At 40.9% G+C, this 21,080-nt stretch overlaps 1 protein-coding gene across 3 annotated transcripts in view; it reads left to right on the top strand.

The window, feature by feature from the left end:
* YEATS2 (YEATS domain containing 2) overlaps nucleotides 1–21,080 on the top strand; it is a 1,703,429-nt gene that overhangs the window by 826,529 nt on the left and 855,820 nt on the right. For all 3 annotated transcript variants that reach the window (XM_044070010.1, XM_044070009.1, XM_044070008.1), the window contains one exon: nucleotides 4,758–4,868. In XM_044070010.1, coding sequence (XP_043925945.1) covers nucleotides 4,758–4,868 — 111 coding nt within the window. The remainder of the gene's footprint in view (nucleotides 1–4,757; nucleotides 4,869–21,080) is intronic.

Genomic DNA, 21,080 nt, shown 5'->3' with positions numbered 1-21,080 from the left:
AGTTACAGAACATCGATTTTTTTCCCAGGGAAAAAATCGGTGGGCCGTCTTCTGGGCTTTGCTATTTCCTCCACTGTAGTGCATTCTCGGAGTTGGTATATTTAAGTAGGGGGGGTGGTGGGCGAAGCCCCCCACTTCAGTTTGTTTTAAAGTTGTGATTTTTTTTTTTTTTTCAAGGAGCAGCGAAAAAAAATCGCTATACCGTGAGTTCGCTGTTTAGGGTTTTTGGACTTTTAGGTTCGAACAAAGGGCATTCGAACTGATCACCCTTTGATGTGGTGATATAGACGGTGCCTAACCAGGGATGAATTTTCCTGTTCCCCATCCAGTTGTCCAAGTTGCACTAATATTGGGTTAGAGAGGAACTATGCTTCACATGGATGGGGAGCCTGTCCCATAAACGGGGTAATGTCTGGATTACATACTCCAGCAGGTCCTATTTATATCACAGGCAAGGTTTAAGTCTTCAGAACAAGTAATTCTAGTGTGATAAAGCCATGGCTGCAGTCCAAGCATCCCAAGAAGAACAAGTGACTAGGGTGCTTGACAGTGCATCAGGCAGGGAAGATGGAGCATTTCTGTCCTTGGGGTGGGGAGGACGTGATTCCTAACCAGCTCACCCTGCTGCTCCAATGACAGGGCCTCTGCTGGAGAGTGTAGGCCCATCATGAAGTGATGAGCTTATGTCTGGAAGATGTGTGCCTGGTCTCTTAAGATGGTTGATAATGGTAGCCCTTGTTGGCAAGTGGGAGGACTGGGCATGCATGTGCAGGTAAGGGAGCATACCTGGCACTTGTGATGCAAGCACCAATGTCACCAGCAGGTGTAAAGTTAGTCCATATAATGGAAAAGCTTTCACGTTCAGCATGGAAATGAGAGCACAAATCATCCTCATGGCTGCCTGAATGACTGACTACTCTGGAAACTATATGCCTAATCAAGATGGAGGAGGCTTGATAGTCAGTGGGCATCCGTGCTACAATAAAATGCTGCATTTAGAACCTGTTGGTGCTGGTGCCACATAATTCAATTTTAGTGGTGGCATACAGCATAAGTGCTGCAGTGTTATTGATTCAACAAGACCATTCTAGATTACTTATACTATGTGTATAATTTGCAATGTTAAAGTTTAGATTTCTTTTTTTTTTTCATTTTATTTATATTTGCTGTAAGTTTTAAGTAAATGTTGTTTTTGTTGTTGTTCATTCCACTTCCATGAACTGATTGAGTCTTTGTATTTTGAGATGCCTTAGACTCTGTCTCTGTATATGCATATATCTATCTGTATATATCTATATTTATGTGTGTGTGTGTGTGTGTGTGTGTGTGTGTGTGTGTGTGTGTGTATATATATATATATATATATATATATGTGTGTGTGTGTATATATATATATATATATGTATATATATATATATATATATATATATATATATATATATATACATGTATAGAACGTGTGTAAGTTATTTAGCAGAATGAAAAATTAAACGGGTCAGGTTGACCTTTTAAGTAAACATCCTGATAATTTACCTGATTTGAATGCAGGCTGTATGTAAACTATAATTCAAAATTGTTTGTAAGCCTGTAGATATGAAAATCAAATTGTCTGTATATAATCACTTGCTGTCTGAAAAAAAAAGTTGTAGATATTTTCTGCTTCTGCAGATGCCATAAATACATTATTATTGTGTGTAGGGACAAACAGATCTCAGAAGAGTTTGTTTGTACAAAAATGTCTGAATTTTGCTCTGGTGGTTTAGCGGGATATAAACCCTCACTACGACCCATCCAACCCGAGTTCATTTAGCAGCTTGGTCAGGTAACTGATGGAGTGGCAGGGAGGAATGGGTACCACCATCATTGAGTAGGGTAGGCGTCCCTGTGGGCATCTTCTGCATTGATCCCTGATAAAGGTTACGGACATCATTGTTGGGAAGCATGGTCCAAAAGGGGAAGGGTGGAGACATGGCTGAGCTGCTGTGGAGGCTGGATAATATGTTGCACATCTCCATTGCACTCCCCCTTCTCAGATGGAGGCTGGACAATATGCTGCACATCTCCATTGCACTCCCACCTCTCAGATGCAGCCATGAGATCTGCAAGGGGAGGGGAAAGTGAGAAACAAGGTAGGTGAAAAAATGTAACCCCTCCTCATTTTGAAGGGCAGCAGTACCCCCTCCCCCCAATGTCCTTAAGATCCTTGCTGTTCCCATCTCAAATTTGGCTATTGAACTAGTGAGTGATTGTAGTACACACACACACCCATCGAAGGGTGTGGGGCTCAGAGATGGCTGTCAGAGTGAAAGAACGGGGGTAAAAAGAAAAGAAAGCTGTCTGATTATTCATAGATTTTAGAGCTGAACATATCTTTGTAATGGGGGTTGTACTCCCTTTAAGAAATTCAAGAATGTCAAGTTAAAGTGGTGCACGCATTCAAGTGAGGAAATAGGTTCCATTTGATAAGTCTCAAAATTTTAACAGCATTACTTCTATCATCAGACTTTCCCATAGTTTTCAAATAGAACAGTAATTGAACCTTATGGACTTTAGTATATTCTCACTCAGCAGACATTGTTAGTTTTTTTTATTTTTGTTAGAATAGGCTGGATCTCTTTGGTAGAATATGGGGCTGGATCTTGGAGAAGTGAGATTGTCGAAAAAAAGATGACATAATGTTTGTACCCCACCTGATCACAGGATATTATAACTTGGAGGTGAGATCTTTAAGTTGTGGATAGTATGTTTTAAACATCTCAGATACCACTGGTATATCAGGCTGCGTTTTGTTTGTAATAGGTCTTGCTATTGGTAAATGCAAGTTCTAGTCTATTTTCATTCCATCAGTCACATTTATTTGGTTGGGAGGGAGAGGGAGTGAAAGGAAAATGGCCAAACAATTATTTAACTCATAAACGCCTAAAGTGCCAACCACCGTTTGTTCTGCTTCACATCTACAGTGCCGATTTGTGGGCTGCTTCCTCTCAGTCGCATCCACAGTACTTGAAAGACAGAGCACACCCAGCATTATTGTGGCGGTGCAGCTTAATTGTGATACTAGAATTACATAATTAAGAGTTGCAGTTAAGATTTTTTTTATTTTACATGGACAGGCAGTACAAAAATCTATTTTACTTGGTTAGATTAAATGAACCTTTCTCACATTTTAAGTTACCATGACTGTGCTCCTGGAAGTTGCTGTCCAGCCTCTCAGCAGCCAGGAATTTGGCAAATTATGAAGTATTTACTAGCACTGTGAATAATAAATTAGAAGTTATGGTGGTAGTTGCAGTGGTCCTTCAGGTTGTAGATTACATGTAAAGTGATTGCGAAACTGTAGTTCATTTTCAGTGCTTATATACAGTATCTAAACTTTAAAAAAAGGAAAAACATGATTAGGATTAATGTAATGTGAAAAATCAATAAGGGTCTGCAGAATAGATGTTTTGGCCCTGAATACTCCAGAGTCAGGTTTGGCTAATGGTCAGTGAGCTGGTAAGTCCATGGGGGGGGGGGGGTGTTAGTGAGTGAGTTTCTGATGGAAGTGAAGTCCTGCCACAGGAGTGGCACATGGTGGAGGCCTAGAAGTGTTGCTCCTAAATAACAAAGATGGAAAAGTTTGATCTTGCCAAGAAGTGCATGGTACTTCATCAGTGCATCAAATTAACAAGCTGCCTGTCACACTGTCTCACCATAGCAGACATTGTGCTGTGCTGTCTGGTCAGCAGGGTGGGACTGGTGTGAGCATTAAAAAACATCTTCTAACCCTCCCTGGTTGGTGACCATGACTTTGTCAGGAGAACTTATAGTCCATTAGGAGACTGTAGCCTTAATTGCTGTGGTGGAGGAAAGTTAAATGAAGGTGACCAAAACATTTATTTAAAAAAAATTGTGATTGTGGCAGTGAATTTCCATTTGTGATTTGATGCAGAAGGTGCTTCTTTATGCTTTCTAGTCTTTTTTGGGGAGATGAAGGTGGGATAGTATTGTGACTTTGACATATGCATAGTTTAGAAGAGAGGCTTGTCTGCAGGTTATATGCTGAAATCACACCATTAAGTGTGACAGCAAAAACAAGTTATTGGAGTAATACTTTGTACTGGTAATGTTTGAAACGGAACTTTTACTGCTTCCCAATCCTTGCTGCAGTTTTTTTGTTCATTTTTAAAATAAAGCGTTATGGTTTTGTGTCTCCTTCATGAAAAGTTAATATGGATTGGTGTGCATCGGAGTTGCTATTGCTCACATATCCTTGCAGTGCTATATTACCTGCTTTTCAATGGCTGTAGCTGCATGGAAATGAGAAGTCATGTGAATCAATGCATCATGAATCCCCTTAAATGCATTTTACTATGTCTTGTGCTTGGAAATGTTTTTAATGATGTCTGCAACTCTTTTTCAAAGTTTTGTTTCAGATGAGGATATTATTTATGTTAGGAAGATATCTTGAAACTGACTTCAGTATTAATGTTTCACTGAATGTTTTACTTCAGTAAAATATGCTTAAAGTTGTTTAGGTAATTGTATTAGATCACTGGAATGCATACATGAGGCAAGCTAGCTTGGTACCAGAGATGTCATTTGAAAGGGACTCCTGTTTGAGCAAGTCACATCAGTGTTTCAGAACATCTCTGGATATACTAGTTATGTGAGCTTTTGCTTAGTGACCTATAAAACTGTTTTGAGTAAAATGTAAAACGTGGGAACACACTTTTCATTTTAGTTCTGTGAAGTTTACACTGCTTTTTTATTTTTAGCAAGAAGAATCCTTATTTGCAGCAATGCCCCCTCTTTGCCCAATTGGGAGCCATTCCAAGTTACAGAGTCCTAAACTTGTGTCATCTGGGGGGAGTGGACCCTTCACAAAGGTAGGCATCAAAAATGATAAGTTGCTGTTTAATATTTTGGCTTTGTTTTGTCCTTTACATTTTAAAAAGACAGTAAAAATGATGAATTGATTGCATTGATGTGCACTGTTTGTTTTGCAAATGCGTTTTATTATCACTTTGCAGATTTTTTCATAGTTATCTTAACATAATTGCTTACATGACATTGGGGTGAATTTAAAAGCCATTTCCAGTTTTGTTCTTTTCATGATACAAATATGTCACCAAGTCTGATAACTTGTTCCATGCTTGTCCTGCTTTTGCATCCCTTGCTGGTCTTTTGTGTCCATTTATTTTTAGGTGTCTTATGTGCATGCCACAAATACACAAGTGCTCCATTACTTCAGCTTTATCCTGTTTGCTGACAGCAAGCTGAAACTTCAAGTATTTTTTCTATGAAGAAATCTATTATTTATGTATCTTTTGTGTGTTACAGTGTTCATTAAATATTTACTAGTAATAATACACTGTAATACCTGATTGATCTCAACAAGTGGGAATGAACCAGTAAGGGGATGTTGGAATTCCTTACAAATCTGTGTGATGTTATTGTTGACCTGCTCTGCCCTCTGTGAGCTGAGGTGCATTTACATGAACACCTAGCTCCTGTCAGAGTCACTTACGACAAGTATGGAACTGCGATTTCCGAAGTGCAGATAGTCTTCAGTGGAACTTGAAACATTTTCCTATATGAAATCTGTGTTGTAGAGTTATCAGCCCCACTAGCTGAAAAATACTCAAGGTTAGCTATTTAAGCTTGTATTCCAAACTTTATTTTAAATAGACATTTAATATTTGGCACACCATTTATTATCATTTAATTTAACTCTGTTATGAAGTTGTTTTTGCATGATCTTACTTTATATGGCTAGCTGATGTAGTATGTCTCATAAATACAGATTGATACCCCTTTCTGTGCTGCTGTTTTGCTTAGGAAAAAAAGTAGTATCTGTAATTTATGAAATGCAGTACCTTTATTATGTGATACTCACACCCTTGTCTCAGTTACTTTCCTTTCAGTTACTCCGTCTGGATCTCTTCCATGTTTTTTGTCCTGGGAATTAACTCACAACTTCATAAACCAGACTTGTGATGCACTCATTTAATTGCGAAACCAAAGCAGGGCCAGCAGCAGCAGCTTTGTTAGTTGTACACTGGACCTTTGGGTACTGTCCTTAATTGCTGTTGGTGACAGCAGTTTTTAGCAACACTTACCGACAGAAGGTATAACTTGAAGTCTTTCTAGCCACTTTCTGTCTTTCAGAAATTTATCTGAGAGAAGAGCAAATGGTGTGGAGGTTTACCACTCTTCAGGACACGCGTTCATGAGACAGACGTAAGTTAGAAATGTCAAGTGAGGTTTCCAGGCTTGGCTTTTATTCCTCAGATTTAGCTGTTCCTTGATTGGCTTCTGCTCTGTTAGCTACAGAGAGGCTTGTCCTCTGCACTATTAACCTCACTGTTACCTTATTCAGAATTGATGCAGTAATTGGAGCTCTTACTAGCCCCTAAAATAGGTAGAATCTCATTTAGTAGATGATGCACTTCTGCAGCACTCCACCAGTGCTGGTTGTGCTCTGAGAAGATTCCCCAACAGCATGCACAGTGTCTTAGTCTGTTTTGCAGAGAATGTCTCCCAAAACTAAGTTTTCTCTGATAGATGGATTCATGTTCATTAACGAGAAATGAACACTCCTTTCCAAGCTCCCTTAAATGACTTGATCTGTTATCAGCTAACACGAGTGACTTAACAAATGTCTTGTGCACAGTGAAAGTTGAGTTATTACATGCATTGTGTGAAAGCATTTTGCAGCAAACTTTGAAGAAAAACAGTAGCCTTCTTCAAGTCTCTGGTTTTGTATACGTGCAAGTTTCATGCTAGATACGATTGTGTCTGCACCTGCACAATCACCTGGTCTTACTTAAAAGGCTCTGGGCAGTAGCTAACTGTAGAGGTTTCCTCTTTATGTCCACAGCTTGCCACATTTTTGAAATCTTCACTTGCCAATGCACAGTTTATTTGACTAGGGGACTGCAGTCCATCTACTGGGCTGTTTGATTCTTTTCTTATCCTCACACAGTTTGGCTGTGTAACCTATAAACAACTTGAGAGACAGCCTGGCTCTTCGACTTAGGGGGTGATGACCCATGTTCAAATAGTGGTGCAGGAGCTGAAAGGACTGGGTGAAAGAGGTTGGGCTTGAGCAGCTGAGGTTCGTTGACCCATCCTGCATAACGATGGCAGCTTGATTTACTACATTGGCAATGCTTGCAGGAAAGTATTGCCCGCAGTAAGGAGTGTAGAGTGCACATGCTCTAATGAGGTGTTTTGCTCAACCAGGAGAGACAGCTTATGTAGTAGCATGCATCCACCTGCTGGAAATAGTATGTTGTGTAGCATGCAAGCAATGAGAAGGAGGGATTAATACATTAATCAGGGTATGCACATTCATCAGGGTATGCACACTGATTCAGTCATTACCACACAGCTGTTTCCTTTCTGGGGTGATGAATAGGTTGATGGTGTTGTCTTGTGAGGGATTGAATGGATTTAGATGGTTCTTGACCAGACTGATGAAGCCTGACTCCTGCCCCCCAAAGAAGTGGGACAGAAACGTGCAGTAATGTGAAGCCATTGGGATCCTTAAGACCTAGTAAAATCAATAAAGAAAACTTTAGTGTGACTTTTCATTTAGAAATCACATGTCATGCACTACCCCATCTTTTTTGTACAGCTTAGAGAAGTGAGAAGCACAAAGGATTACTAAAACTACTAGTCTGACCTTATTACAACCACCTTCAGATGAGGGTGATAATCATTCACAAACAACCTCTGCTCAAAATTCATTTGAAGTGCTCTAAACGGAATCATAAGAATGCCTTCTCTGGAGTGTTCAGGCACAAATGCATAGACCCAGATAATGTTGCTGCATATTGATGTAGTACCTGCAGAAGGAGATTTTCCTTCATCTCAGCTGAAGGATGAGTCAGGACCATCAGGAATGATGTCATCAAGCGCAGGCAGAGTATCACCTTCGTCTCTGTGTGTGCCAGACAGGTCTTCTTGCTGTAGGAAGCATGGATCCCAGTTGATGAGCAAACACAGCAAAGAGCAAAGTGAGTTCTAAGAAGAGCAATCCACCAAACAATCCATACTAGACTGGATATTAACAAATACTCTAACCCTCTCCCATCACTCAGGCTGTCTCCCAGACAGCCTCAGTGATCACCTCCCCAATACCCATCACAGCACACCATCTATCATCAAATAAGGAATAAAAGAAACTTTAACTCCATGACTTTCTTATCCATCCTCAAACACTGTAACTGGACTCCTCTCAAGCATCTTCCTCTAGACAAATCTGTCAGTTTCTTTAACTCTGGCTTCCTAAATATCCTGAGTACACTAACACCCCTAGACCTCTAAGAATCGTATCAAACAGTGCCCCATGGCTAAGCAAAGAAACCAGGACACTATTAAAATTAAGGGACAAATCCTGGGATCGGTACCTAAAAACAAAAACACAATCCAACAGACAAGCCTACTGAGAACTCAAAAATAAGACAAAAAGATCAAGCAAGGTAAAATAAAAAATTAATTATTGCCACTATATCCAGACTAAGCACCAAATAACCCAAGAAAATTCTGGTCTGCCATTAATAAAATTTTCCTATAAGGCAAGTCTAGCCCTTCCTCCCCATCTTGTACCAAACCAGACAACATATCAACTGAATTCAGTAAATACTTCACCCAGACCCTCACCATCAGTCACTTCCCTATCACCGCTTCTGCCACCCCAGTAGTTCAGAACAAGAACACCTTCTCGTTACAACCAGTATCAATTGATTTGATTAAGAAACTGTTTAAAAAATAACTAAAGCCAACAACCCTAGCAAATAGACCATCTACAAATAAATAAGTTTCTGTCCATCACCCAGCATGGCTTTTGCCCCTTCCACAGTACCACCACAGCTCTTATGTCCTTTACTAATACTGTTAACTTTCACAGAAACTTGGGCAACATTGTATCATCTATCTTTCTGGATCTGTCTAAAGCCTTTGACATGGTTTCAGAAAGAAAATGAATTACTGCTCTCTCTGAACTAAATCTTAGCCATTCTACCCTTGTTTGGTTTAATGACTGTTTAAGCAACTGCCAATATGCAGTACTTTTGCAACAAAGCCTCTCTCCTCTTTTGCCTGTTACTCTAGGTGTCCTGCAAGGCTCCATACTAGGCCCACTGCTTTTCTCTATATTTACAAATCTACCACCTCAGCACCACAAGCTTCTGCAATTCAGAATACATAAGATTCCACCCTAACGTGTACTGCCCCCACTATTCAGGAGCTAAATAAGCTAACAGGACTCCTTCACAGCAGTTGAACAATGGTTAACCAGCAGCCAACTAATTTATAAATACAAATAAAACAAAACTCATGTTTGTTTGTCCTGCAAGACCTCCTATCCCCCTCCCTCCTTTTAGCATTACATCTAGGAACAAAGACATCGCACCCACTACTCACACCAAACTACTGGGGGTAACGATTACAGTTGACACCAACATGAGGTTTGACATCCATATTTCATAAACCATCAAAAAAGTACACAAAAACTAAGTCTACCACAGAAATATGCAGTACCTTACAAAGAACACAGAAGCAACTATAGCCCAATCCCACCTCATTGCAACTCTCCTCTATGCCTTATCTATTGTCACCAGCCTCTGAAAATCAGGCTTGGCAAAATTAGACATCTGCTACAAAAAATTGCAAAATTTGCCACAGACTTCCTCTACAGATCACATCACTGTACAGCTCTTAAGCAACTCAGATGGCTTGAACTCCCACAAGTCCTACTCTACAATCAACTAAATATGGCCCACAAAATTCTCTGTCAGCCGCAGGAAAACCCCTCAGTCTACAGCATACTGCAGCCGTACTCCCGCAATAGGACCCTTTGCTCTAACAACAAACCCTTATTAAATATAACCAAATCCAATAATGCCGCAGGAGACACTCTTTTCTCAAACTATATGGCAAAAATCAAGAATACATTGCCATATAACATAACCTTCACCACTAGTGTGTCTCAGTTTAAAAAAATGCTAAAACCTCATTTAACTAACACATGGCTATGTTCATGTTCCATCCTAGGCTACTCCTTCTCTCTTCTACAGCTATATTCTCACTATGTTCACTTCTACTCTCTCTACATCTCTGTAAATACTTGTAGTATCCTAATCTATATAAATGTCATTCCTTGCTCTTAATTTCTGCTTCTCTCCACCATCTTCTGTAGTAAATACACCTACTAATCTGAATTTGTTTCACCTCTATTACAATATAGCATATTTCTTTCATATTACGTAATGTACCTAGAAACTCGGAATGTCTCATAATGTACTAATTTGCAGTACCCTTGAATGGAGATCTTCAGATCAAATACTGTATTCTGTTAAGAACCTGAATGTGTCTCATACATTGTTAATGTGTAGCAACCTGAATGGGTTTCTTACTCAGTGAATTTTGTATACTCTCCGGCATTACTATCTGTGTTAAATTTGCACCCTGTGATGACATTTTCACTCTGTGACTTTAACTGGCATGTATGTCTATGTACAAAGTATGTTAATTGTTTTTTTGTAATGTAATGTATACATATATATATATATATATATAGATTTATATATAAAGTCTGTTTATTGTTTTTATGTAATGTTATGTAATCTGTGTCCTTTATGTGAAGCTTTTCGTCCTGGGCCTCTGCTGAAAAAGGACTAGTTTCCAGTCGGACTATCTTGGTAAACAAATATAAATGTTGTCTTTCGGCTTTTCCCAGTTAGGGGTCGCCACAGCGTAACTCCGGTCTGCTAATGATTGGCAGTAGATTTCCACGAACGCCAAGGTGCCAGCTCGACGGTCAACCTTCAACGAAGGCACGTCCATTTACGCATGTCTTTCGAACGCCCACCCAACCACGGGGAGGACATGCAGATGCCACACAGAAGGCACTCCTGCCGATAACGGGAGTACCTCTTGCTGTGAGGCAACAATGCTACCGCTGCACCACCGCGGAAGTTGATAAACAAATATAAATAAAGATAAAATAAACATGGTACTGCCCCTTCCACCTGGACTCCTAGGAAGATTATCACTGAAAGTCTTTAACAAAACCTAATCACAAGGCTGCAGATAATGGCAGGGTTAATCTGAAGGTTGGGGAAGGGCTTCATAAGTCCTTTGGTGCAAAGTCTGTAAAACAGAGACAAGTTTTGAACATTAATTTAACAGTGCATCATCAGTTAATGTAAACTCCACGTTTGACAGGCGGAAGAGGTGGCATTTCCATAGGACGGCTCATAAGAATCTCATGTGGACTGACTTTTCTGTGTGCATTTACTGTTTCCTTTATACTCATGAGAACCAAAGGCAGTGCTTCAGGCCACTTTAGCCCAGTCTGTTCACATGTTTTTCTTAGATTAATGTTAATAGTTCTATTAATGTGCTCAGTTGAACCAGATGACTGTAGGTGATGGGGACAGTAGAGTTGCAGTTTTACCTTAAAAACCTGGCACAATTTCATTATAATTTTAGCACTGAAGTGTGCGCCCCTATCAGAGTTAATAGTTTGAGGTACCCCAAACCTTGGTATAAACTCTCTCAATAACTTCTTTGCTACAGTGTATGCATCGTTTGAGCACATGGATAAACTGCTACCCGGGCTGAAAATATGGCAGATAATGATTAGGACATATTTAAAATTGCTACATTGCCTCAGCTGGATGAAATCCAACTGAAGATTTACAAGTTGTCCTCAAGGTGGCATCAGAGCTGAATCTTAGGAAATATATTAAAAGACAAATTTCACAGTACTGTGCATAATATTGAATCAGAGATTGAGAAAATGGAGCAAACAAGTTGTTATTTAGTAAATTTATTAAACTGTTTTTCCTGTATGATTAGGTAAATGATACCAACTTAGCAACCAGTGCAATATAGACCGAGGTGCAACAGTACGTCCATCATGATGTCGCCATACCAGATCATTAGACTTTACGCATCCTGATTTGATCCATTTTCTTTCCCATTTCCTGACTCCTCATCCTGCAAAGTAATTACTGTATCGAAATTAAATACAGAGTTACAAAGTGTTTGGATACTATCATTGCAGAAATCAGATACTGTTAAAGCCAGCAGCTTGCTTTGCTGCTTTATCAGTCAGATTGTTGGTCCTTGACAGCATGTCACTTTCTTTACTGTGTACTTGCACTTTTACTACAACTGCCTGCTTGGGCAGCAAAAAAGAGTGTAATAACATTTAACATGCCTTCCTTTTTTAATTTCTGGGCCTGCTAATGTCAGAAACCCAAGTTGTCTCCATAGAGGTCCTTCCGTATCACTGTTGCAGTATTTTTTACAATAGGGATCCCCTACCAAGGGCAGATCGATGGCCGGCTAGTATACCAGAGCCAAAGCCTTTTTGTTGTAAAGGGTATGCTGTTTGCCACACGTATGCTCCCCATGCATGGCGTAGGGCATAAAGGTGACATCCGGATGTACCATCCTCGGAACTTCTTTGCCACCAGTCTGAACACCATCTTCGATCGTCGGTCTGAACGCTTGTTTGTCTGCTGGTTTTCAGCTGCTTTCAGATAAGTGCCCCATTAGGGTTTTTGGTTTTCTTAACTTAGTTTGCCTTGTTTCTAGTTGTTGGGTTTTCATGTCATTCAGAAAGGGGAAATAACCAGTGCAGGAGACAGATTCCCCAGAAACATCATCACAAGCAGTGTTTGTTTAGGTGCTTCCCATGACCATATGTCCCGTGAGATTTGTGAAGCTTTCATCCCTAAGACATTGCATAGTCAGCTTTCTTCCCTTGCGATCTACCTAGAGAACCAATGACTTAAACTGTTGGCTAAAGACAGTATGGAAAGATATTCCAGGCCCCGGGGGTCAGCCATCTGTGAAGAAGGCCAAGAAAAAAATGGTTGGATTCTTCAGCTGTAGCACTTCCACCGTAAGTCTTTCTTGAGGCTGGTGAAAACTTGGAGGATCGTCCAGTTTCTTTCTCAGATTCTTCTGCCATGATGTTTCAGAGGCTGGCATGGATCCAACTCCATGCACGTTCATGGAGGCCTTCCAGGTGTACACTCAGATGTACAGGGGAAACCGCAGCTGTTGATTACTGAAGTGCTTAGGGAAGTTATTCATTAGGGCTACTGCTTTTGGATCTGTTTTAAGGAGATATTCATGGCTTAGATTTCAGCCTTTGCCTGATGATATCAAGGCTAAACTTATGGATGCTGCTGTAGATAAGCATTTATTTAATGATGTTGTTGTGGAGTTACGTCCCTATAGGAAAAGGGTAACACCTTTCAAGAACCGAAACGTATTTTTGTTTCACCTGTTTCTAAGTTTCAAAAGAATTATCCTAACAAGCCTGTCTTTGTCCGTAGAACATCTCGCCCTCCCTCAAAGGTAAAAATGGTGGTAAAGCTCTCTTGCTATTAAGTCTACCCAGACTCTTTTTACTTAGAAGCTTCCTTTTTCTGACAAACCAGGTGCTGTCTGACTATCCTATTCTTCTCAGTCACATTCCTGTTTCTGTGCACCTTTCCTTGTCCCTTCCTATATTTGGGTAAAAGTCACTGAAAACCCTAGGGTTTTTACATGGTTTGGAAATCTCTTCTCCATTTTTTGGGCATTCCTCAACCTCATCCAGAACAACTGCTCTTTTTTCTAGACGTGCTTCAGGGCCTGTTGGCTCAAGGAACCATTCAAGCTGTTCCAACTCCTTAGAGGGGGAAGGGGTTTTAGTTCAGAATGTTCTTGACCCACAGGAAAGAAGGCACCTGGAGACGCTTTCCTGGATCTCTCAGTTAAATGCCATTCTAAAGGTCCCTTCCTTTTGGATACTCTCTCTCCAAACCTTGTTTTCTCTGCTTCTTACTCAGGCTTTTCTAGTTTCCCTTAATCTCAAGGATGCTTATTGGCACATTCCTATTCATCATTTCTTTTATGTTTCTCTGTTGCTTCCTGGCATTTTCAGTTTTCTGCTTTGCCGTTTGGCCTCTCTACTGCCCCAAACATCTTCACCAAATGCCTCGCTCCTGTGATTTCCTTCTGCAGGTTGAGAGGGATACAAGTCTTTCATTACCTAGACGATGTGCTCATTCAGGTCTCCTCTGCAGAGATTTTACTGCAGCATCTTCACTTTGCTATTTCTCTCCTTCAGAGCCTGGGGTTTACTGTAAATTTCCAAAAATCATTCCTGACTCCTTTTTAGGATCATGTTTTTTCTAGGGTGCAGACTGGTTCAATGCTAGCATCCCTTCCTCCTCCCAAGGTTTTTAACTCTGATTGTTTTCTTTCTCTGACTTCCATTACAGCCAGGGAGTTTCTGAGGGCTCTAGATTACATGGCTTCCACCATTCCTGTGCTTCCTCTGGCTGTGCTCCACATGAGAAAGCTCCACTGGTTTCTAAAGTCACTTTGGCTTCAGCATTCCCATCCTTTAGATTTTCTAGTCCCTCTCAATGCCTTAACTGGAATTTCATTGGTGGATTTATCAGTTGTCATGTCAACCCAGGACTACATTTTCAACCTCCTATTCCCTCTCAGGAACTCTTCACAGATGCCTCGGATGTGGGGTTGGGGGGCATACTTTGGTCTTCTGAGAGCAGGGCCTTTGGTCTGTTTGACAAAAGAAAGACCACATCAGTGTTTCAACAGATGATAATTATTCTTCTAGCTCTTCAGGCTTTTTATCCTGTTTTCCCTTCCAGAGGCCTTCAAGATTCTCTCAGACAATACCGCACTGATGTGATATATCAACAAGCAAGGGGAGACAAGATCTTAAGTCTTATGCAGATTGTCTTTTCAGGTTTGGGATCTAGCTATCCAGTATCAGGTGACCCTTCAGGCAGTTTGCATTCCGTTGGATCAGAACATAGTGGCAGATTCTCTGAGCAGGTCCCTAACCAATTCCACACATGGATGCTTCACAGGGACGTGTTTCTGGACATTGTCAACCAGTGGAGTACTCCTCAAATAGATCTATTTGCCTCCCCTCTGAACAAACAACTTCCTCTTTTTTTGTGTCAGAGTCCCATGAGCTGCTTCTTTATGCATTCCCTTCTCTTCATCTCATTCTAAAGGTCCTATTTAAGATAAAACAGGATGCTCCAAAAATCTTGCTGATGACTCCCTTTTGGCCCAGACAGTATTGGTTCTCACAGGGTGAACCTACTCACACAAGACAAGGGGTATCTCATTTATCCCCACCTGTTCACTCTTCAACTGACATTGTGTTTGTGATAGGGTTTTGATCCCCTTCAGGCACCTTTTTTCTGAGGACATGCTTAGGGTTCTGCAGGAGGCCAGGAAACCCACTACAAGAAAATCTTATTTGTCCAAATAGAAGAGATTTTCTGTTTGGCATCTTTCTCATAACCTGGATCCCACTTATTGTGAATGTTCATTTGGTTCTATCTTATTTCTGTGAATTGCGCACTGTTGGGTTGGCATATTCTTCTGTTAAGGGCCACGTATCAGCTGTTCTGCTTGTCTGCTTTCGACTCCCCTTTTGGCCTCTAAATTTGAGAATAAACAGTTGCTTAAAGGCGTCCTTCACATCAGGCTTCTCAGGAAGCCCGTCTCTCCTTTCTGGGACCTTAATTTTGTTTTAGAAAAATTAACTCAGACTCCTTTTGAGCCTGCTGCTTCAGCTTCCTTACAGCATTGTTCTTGGAAGACTGGTCTTGCCCTTACTTCTGCCAGATGGGTGTCTGAGCTACAAGTCCTAATGGCTGTTCATCCTTTTTTACTTTCCATAAAGACAGGGTGTCTCTTCATACTAATTCTTTTTTTAATGCCCGTGGTGGTTAATGAGTTGTCTCTTAATCAGTGTGTTCATCTGCCCACTTTTTTTCCTTCTCCGCACTCTGCTAGTGAGAAAGTTTTACACACTTTAGATTTGCATAGACAACACTGATATTATTTGGATAAGACTAAATCTTTTCATAAACCTGTTTCGTTTCATGCTAGGTCTTTAGGTTTGGCTGTTTCCAAGCAAACCATTTGTTCTTGGATATATAAAGCCATTTATGTTTGCTATTCTTTTCACAGGAAGAGTCTTTCTTCTTTTGTCAAGGCTCATTCCACTAGGGCTGTGGCTTCTTCTGGTGCGTTTTTTCAAGGGTTTGGCTACTAATTCTATTCTTGAGGTAGCAACCTGGACTTGTGTGCATATCTTTACTAAGCACTATAAGTTGAATGTGATTTCTAGAGCCAGTGCTGGCTTTGCCAGGGCCATTCTCCATGGTTTTCTAGAGGTTTCTGTTGGACCTTCGTGTCTTCCTGAGCTTTTGCACTCTCCCTGTTGTAAAGAGTACTGCAACAATGATATGAAAGGACATTTTGCAGTTTTGTAAAATGTTACTCTAACAGTAGATGTCCTTCTCTTCACTGTTGCAGTATTCGCTCCCTCCCTCCTCCCCTTGGTCCTTCTGGATATACTTGTTACCTACTTATATCCTTGGACTGTCGTTCCTACTGGGGCCTTTCAGTTCTGAGGATGGTACATCCGGATGTTACCTTTATGCCCTACACCGTGCGCAGGGAGCATATGTGTGATGTACGGTATACCCTTTACAACCAAAAGGCTTTGGTGTGCTGGTCAGACGTCAGTCTACCCTTGACAGTAGATCCCTATTGTGAAGAATACTGCAACAATGAAGAGAATGACATCTCAACAAACTAAACAAGGATATACATTTTGAGCCTCAAGAGCAGGAGCACACTCGAGCAAATCTGCAGTCTGCGGCTATCACTCCACCCATACAGTATAAGAAGGAATCAGTACTGCAAACTAAACAAGGATATACATTTTTAGCCTCAATAGCAGGAGCACACTCAAGCAAATCTGCAGTCTGCGGCTACCACTCCACCCATACAGTATAAGAAGGAATCAGTACTGCAAACTAAATAAGGATATACATTTTGAGCCTCAAGAGCAGGAGCACACTCAAGCAAATCTGCAGTCTGCGGCTACCACTCCACTCATACAGTATAGGAAGGAATCAGTACTGCAAACTAAACAAGGATATACATTTTGAGCCTCAAGAGCAGGGTCAGTCCACCCAGGCATTCTAATGTTTTATGAGAGTGAAGCTATTACATTAGCAGTATTTCTTAGTAGTTCTCAGCTTGCTAATAAAACTGACTGTTGTAGCCTTGTGCCCCCCCCCCCGCTAATACAGTAATCCTAACTGTCCAATAGACAGTATACATTTAATTCACATTCCCGTGACTAAATTAACCATCAAGCAGCCCTCTCAGTACTTTCTGCCTTAGTTTGTATCACTTGGAGGCCCACCTGTTTATTTACATCTCTGTGCATTCCCCTTCATTGCTAATGTATCTCCCTACTCTAATCTGTGCACAAACTGGTTACTAATCAGCAAGTCAATGTGAAGACACACTCCCAACCTTAATAAACTTTGCTGTCTCTACTCTTCTTCACTTTACAGGTAGTTTGAATTATTACTTACCCCCTCTGAGGTCTTCACTGATTTCCACTGATTGCCTCTCTGGTTTCTTTGCATTCCACCTGGTTTACACCCCTTGTGCTATCTCCCTCCCCCAATACAAAGTCTATATTAGAATCCTGCTGAGCATGGAGCCATCTTTAAATTTCTAGTCTCCCACCAGACACGAGTGCTCCTCAGCAATTACATTCTGCTTGCCGGTAAGCCATTAGACTTCAGGAATTTGTTTTAAGTGTTCAGATTTGTAAAGTAATACTTACTTTTTCTTTTGTCTTGGTTGGCTCTGCCCCACTCCGTTCGCCCTTGCTAACGCTCAGGCTCTCTCGCTCCCCTGCCCTGCCCCCTATTCCCTCCCGCCCACACTACCTCTACATTTATAGTAATTACAGCCACACCCACAGCTCACCCTCACATCACCTCCACCAATCACAGCTCCTCAAGTCATATCACATTATACCACACCAACTTGCTCCACACAAAATACTCCCAATCACTCTCATTCCCACTAGGCATTTTTTACATCACCCACACTACTTCCCCATCCACATATAGTGCAACCCTATAATTCCTATTCAGAACCCCCACCTAGAAACAACTTAAACTTTATAACCATGACTGTCACGCAACTAAGTCGTCTGTCTTCTCATAATTCTTTACACCACCACAAGTTATCACTGTAGCAATATCCCTAAACTTAGTAGCACAACACTGCATTATGCACTCTCGTGTACAGACACCACACATTATAATAATATCTGCCCACAGTTATTCAGGAACTACATAACGGACCAATTCAGGACTAAACACATATGCTCTCATTACTACTCCAAAAAACAATACTTTCTCACACTTCACCAAACTCCAACATCTGTATAACCATTTTAACTCCAGGCTCACCATAAGTGGGGATATCCACCCCAACCCAGGCCCAAATCCATCGTGTCCAACTCAAACTGCTCCAACACAAATGTCAGAACAAAACATCCCCACTTTCTTCATCCCTGGGCAAATCAACAACAGCAGCAAAACCAACCATCTTTTAATGCTAAATATTAATATTAGAAGCATCAAAAATAAAATACCTGAACTCCAGGCCACAATAGCACACTACTCCCCAGACATAGTTGCTTTAACAGAAACCTGGCTAAATAAAAACATAGCTAACTCAGTTCTCCCTACCGGCTACAGTATCATTAGACAAGACAGACCACTTCGTAAAGGGGGTGGAACTGCCTTACTGTACAAGTCAAACTTAACTGTCCGTCAATTACTAAACTCCTACCCCTCCCCCAATAATTGGGACATACTTATCTCACAACTTCAACTTCACCCTAAAAAGGTCATCACCACAATTGTGATCTATATTCCACCTGGTAATACACCTGCTAGCCTTGAAGACTTCTTATCCTGGTGTTCTTCCACATACTCACAAGAAACCCTTATTCTGGGGGACTTCAACCTAGATTGGTTCACCTGTATATCAGAACCACCAAGTAATCTAATAAATCTCCATGGCTACCAGCAGCTAGTCCAAATTCCATCTAGATGTGATAAAAAATCTAAAAGGGAATCCATCCTTGACTGGGTCCTAACTAACAACCCCACATTGTACCCTCACACAGGCAGTCTCCCAGACACCTTAATTGACCACAACATAATATAAAGTATATTATACGTAGTAGAACAAGCATATGCAAAACCACTAACTATATATCCACTAGAAACACAAAAAAATTCTTTCCTGAGGTCCTCAACACTTTACTCTATAACTGTGACTGGACCCCCTAAAAACCCTTCCCACTTGACCAGGCTGTAGCATATTTCAACAAAACATTTCTACAACACCTAGACACTTTCGCTCCATTGCACAAAATCAAGGTTAGAACCTCTACAACCCCCTGGCTCAGTAAAAAAAACAAAACAAATCCTCAAGTCCAGAGACGCTGCCTGGCTTTACTCTCAAAACAACAAAGAAACACAAAGCCTAACTAAGTGCCATGAACTGCGCAACCGTGCAAAAAAATGCATTAGGCTGGACAAAAAATCCTACTACACAACATTACAAACTAAATACCAACACAACCTGCAAAAATTTTGGAAAAATGTAAACCAGCTACTAAAATCCACCCAAAAGGCTACCCCGAAACCAACCACCCCTGACACTAAAGTTCCCATCGAAACACAATTCAACTCCCACTTTGTGAACTCAATTCTATCCTTAGTATCACAGGACAGTTCCTTCCTCACTATCCCCCAACACAAATAACACTAATACAAGCTTTACGCTCAAAACAGTTTCCACCACTTCAATCAAAAGCATGCTCTCCAAACTAAAAACCTCATCAACAGCAGCCGACCTACTCCCCAGCTATTTCTTGAAACTCACAGCAGATGCCATTGCTATCCCAGTCTCCACTCTCATAAACAGATCAGTTGTTGAAAACTATGTACCCAAACTGAGGAAAATATCCTCTGTTACACCCATACATAAAGGCGGGACCTCCACTGAACTTAATAACTACAGACCCATTGCTTTACTCTCCCCCCCTGGCCAAAATCCTAGAAAAATGCATCCATACCCAGATGCTAAACTATCTCCTAGACAGCAACATCCTGTCACCTACTCAGCATGGTTTCAGACCTGCCCATAGTACCACTACAGCCCTCCTCTGCTTCACAAACACAGTAAACCATCTCAAAAATGAAGGCCTAAAAGTGTAAACTCTTTTTTTGGATATGTCCAAAGCATTTGACACAGTCTCACACCAAATCCTGCTAAACAAACTAAACCAGTATCATCTATCTCTTACCTGGTTCCAAAGCTACTTAACTGATAGGTACCAAGCTGTGAAATGGGAAAATTCTCTCTCTCCTCAGCTGGCCATAACTATAGGAGTCCCACAGCGTTCTATCTTAGTACCACTACTATTCACAGTCTTCACAAATGACCTCCATACTTCCACACAGCATGCATCTATAATTCAGTATGCAGATGACACTACCTTAATCTGTGCTGCACAAAACATTCCCACCCTCCTGCAAACAACTCAACTAGCATTCTCTGACGTTGAAAACTACCTTACCAAAGCCCAACTTATCCTCAGTCCAAAGAAAACTCAGCTTATGATTATAACCAGTTCTAACAAAAACAATAACAGTCAATTCACTATCTACTCCGCTAATGCTACTCCAATTGCTCCAGTGGCACAGGCTAAGCTATTGGGAATAACCATAGACTCCCACCTAAAATTTGATAGTCATCTCAACTTAACTATTAAAAAATTACATGCCAAACTGGGGTTGCTCTACTGTATCGAACCATTTCTTACCAACAACACATGATCAGCCATTGTTCGCTCCCAACTTCTATCCACCCTACTCTATGCATCTCCCTATCTGACTAATCTCAACAAAACTGAACTAAGCAACATGGAAGCCTGCTATAACAGAATTGCCCACTTTGCTGCAAATTGTTCATATAGAACTCATCACTGTACTGCTTTGAGACAGCTCCACTGGCTTGAATTGCCCAGCTTCCTAACCTACAATCAGCTCTGCCTCTGTCATTCTATCTGTTACCTCCCCAATAAGTGCCCTGCCCTCAAAAACCTAGTACAACATCACTCAGCTAAAAGGCCTCTTAGA

The sequence above is a fragment of the Protopterus annectens genome, chromosome 4.part1 (assembly GCF_019279795.1).
Source record: "Protopterus annectens isolate FY-2018-M chromosome 4.part1, PAN1.0, whole genome shotgun sequence".
Taxonomy (NCBI): domain Eukaryota; kingdom Metazoa; phylum Chordata; order Ceratodontiformes; family Protopteridae; genus Protopterus; species Protopterus annectens.
The sequence above is the reverse complement of the archived record's forward strand: the minus strand, read 5'-3'. Positions and strand labels throughout refer to the sequence as shown.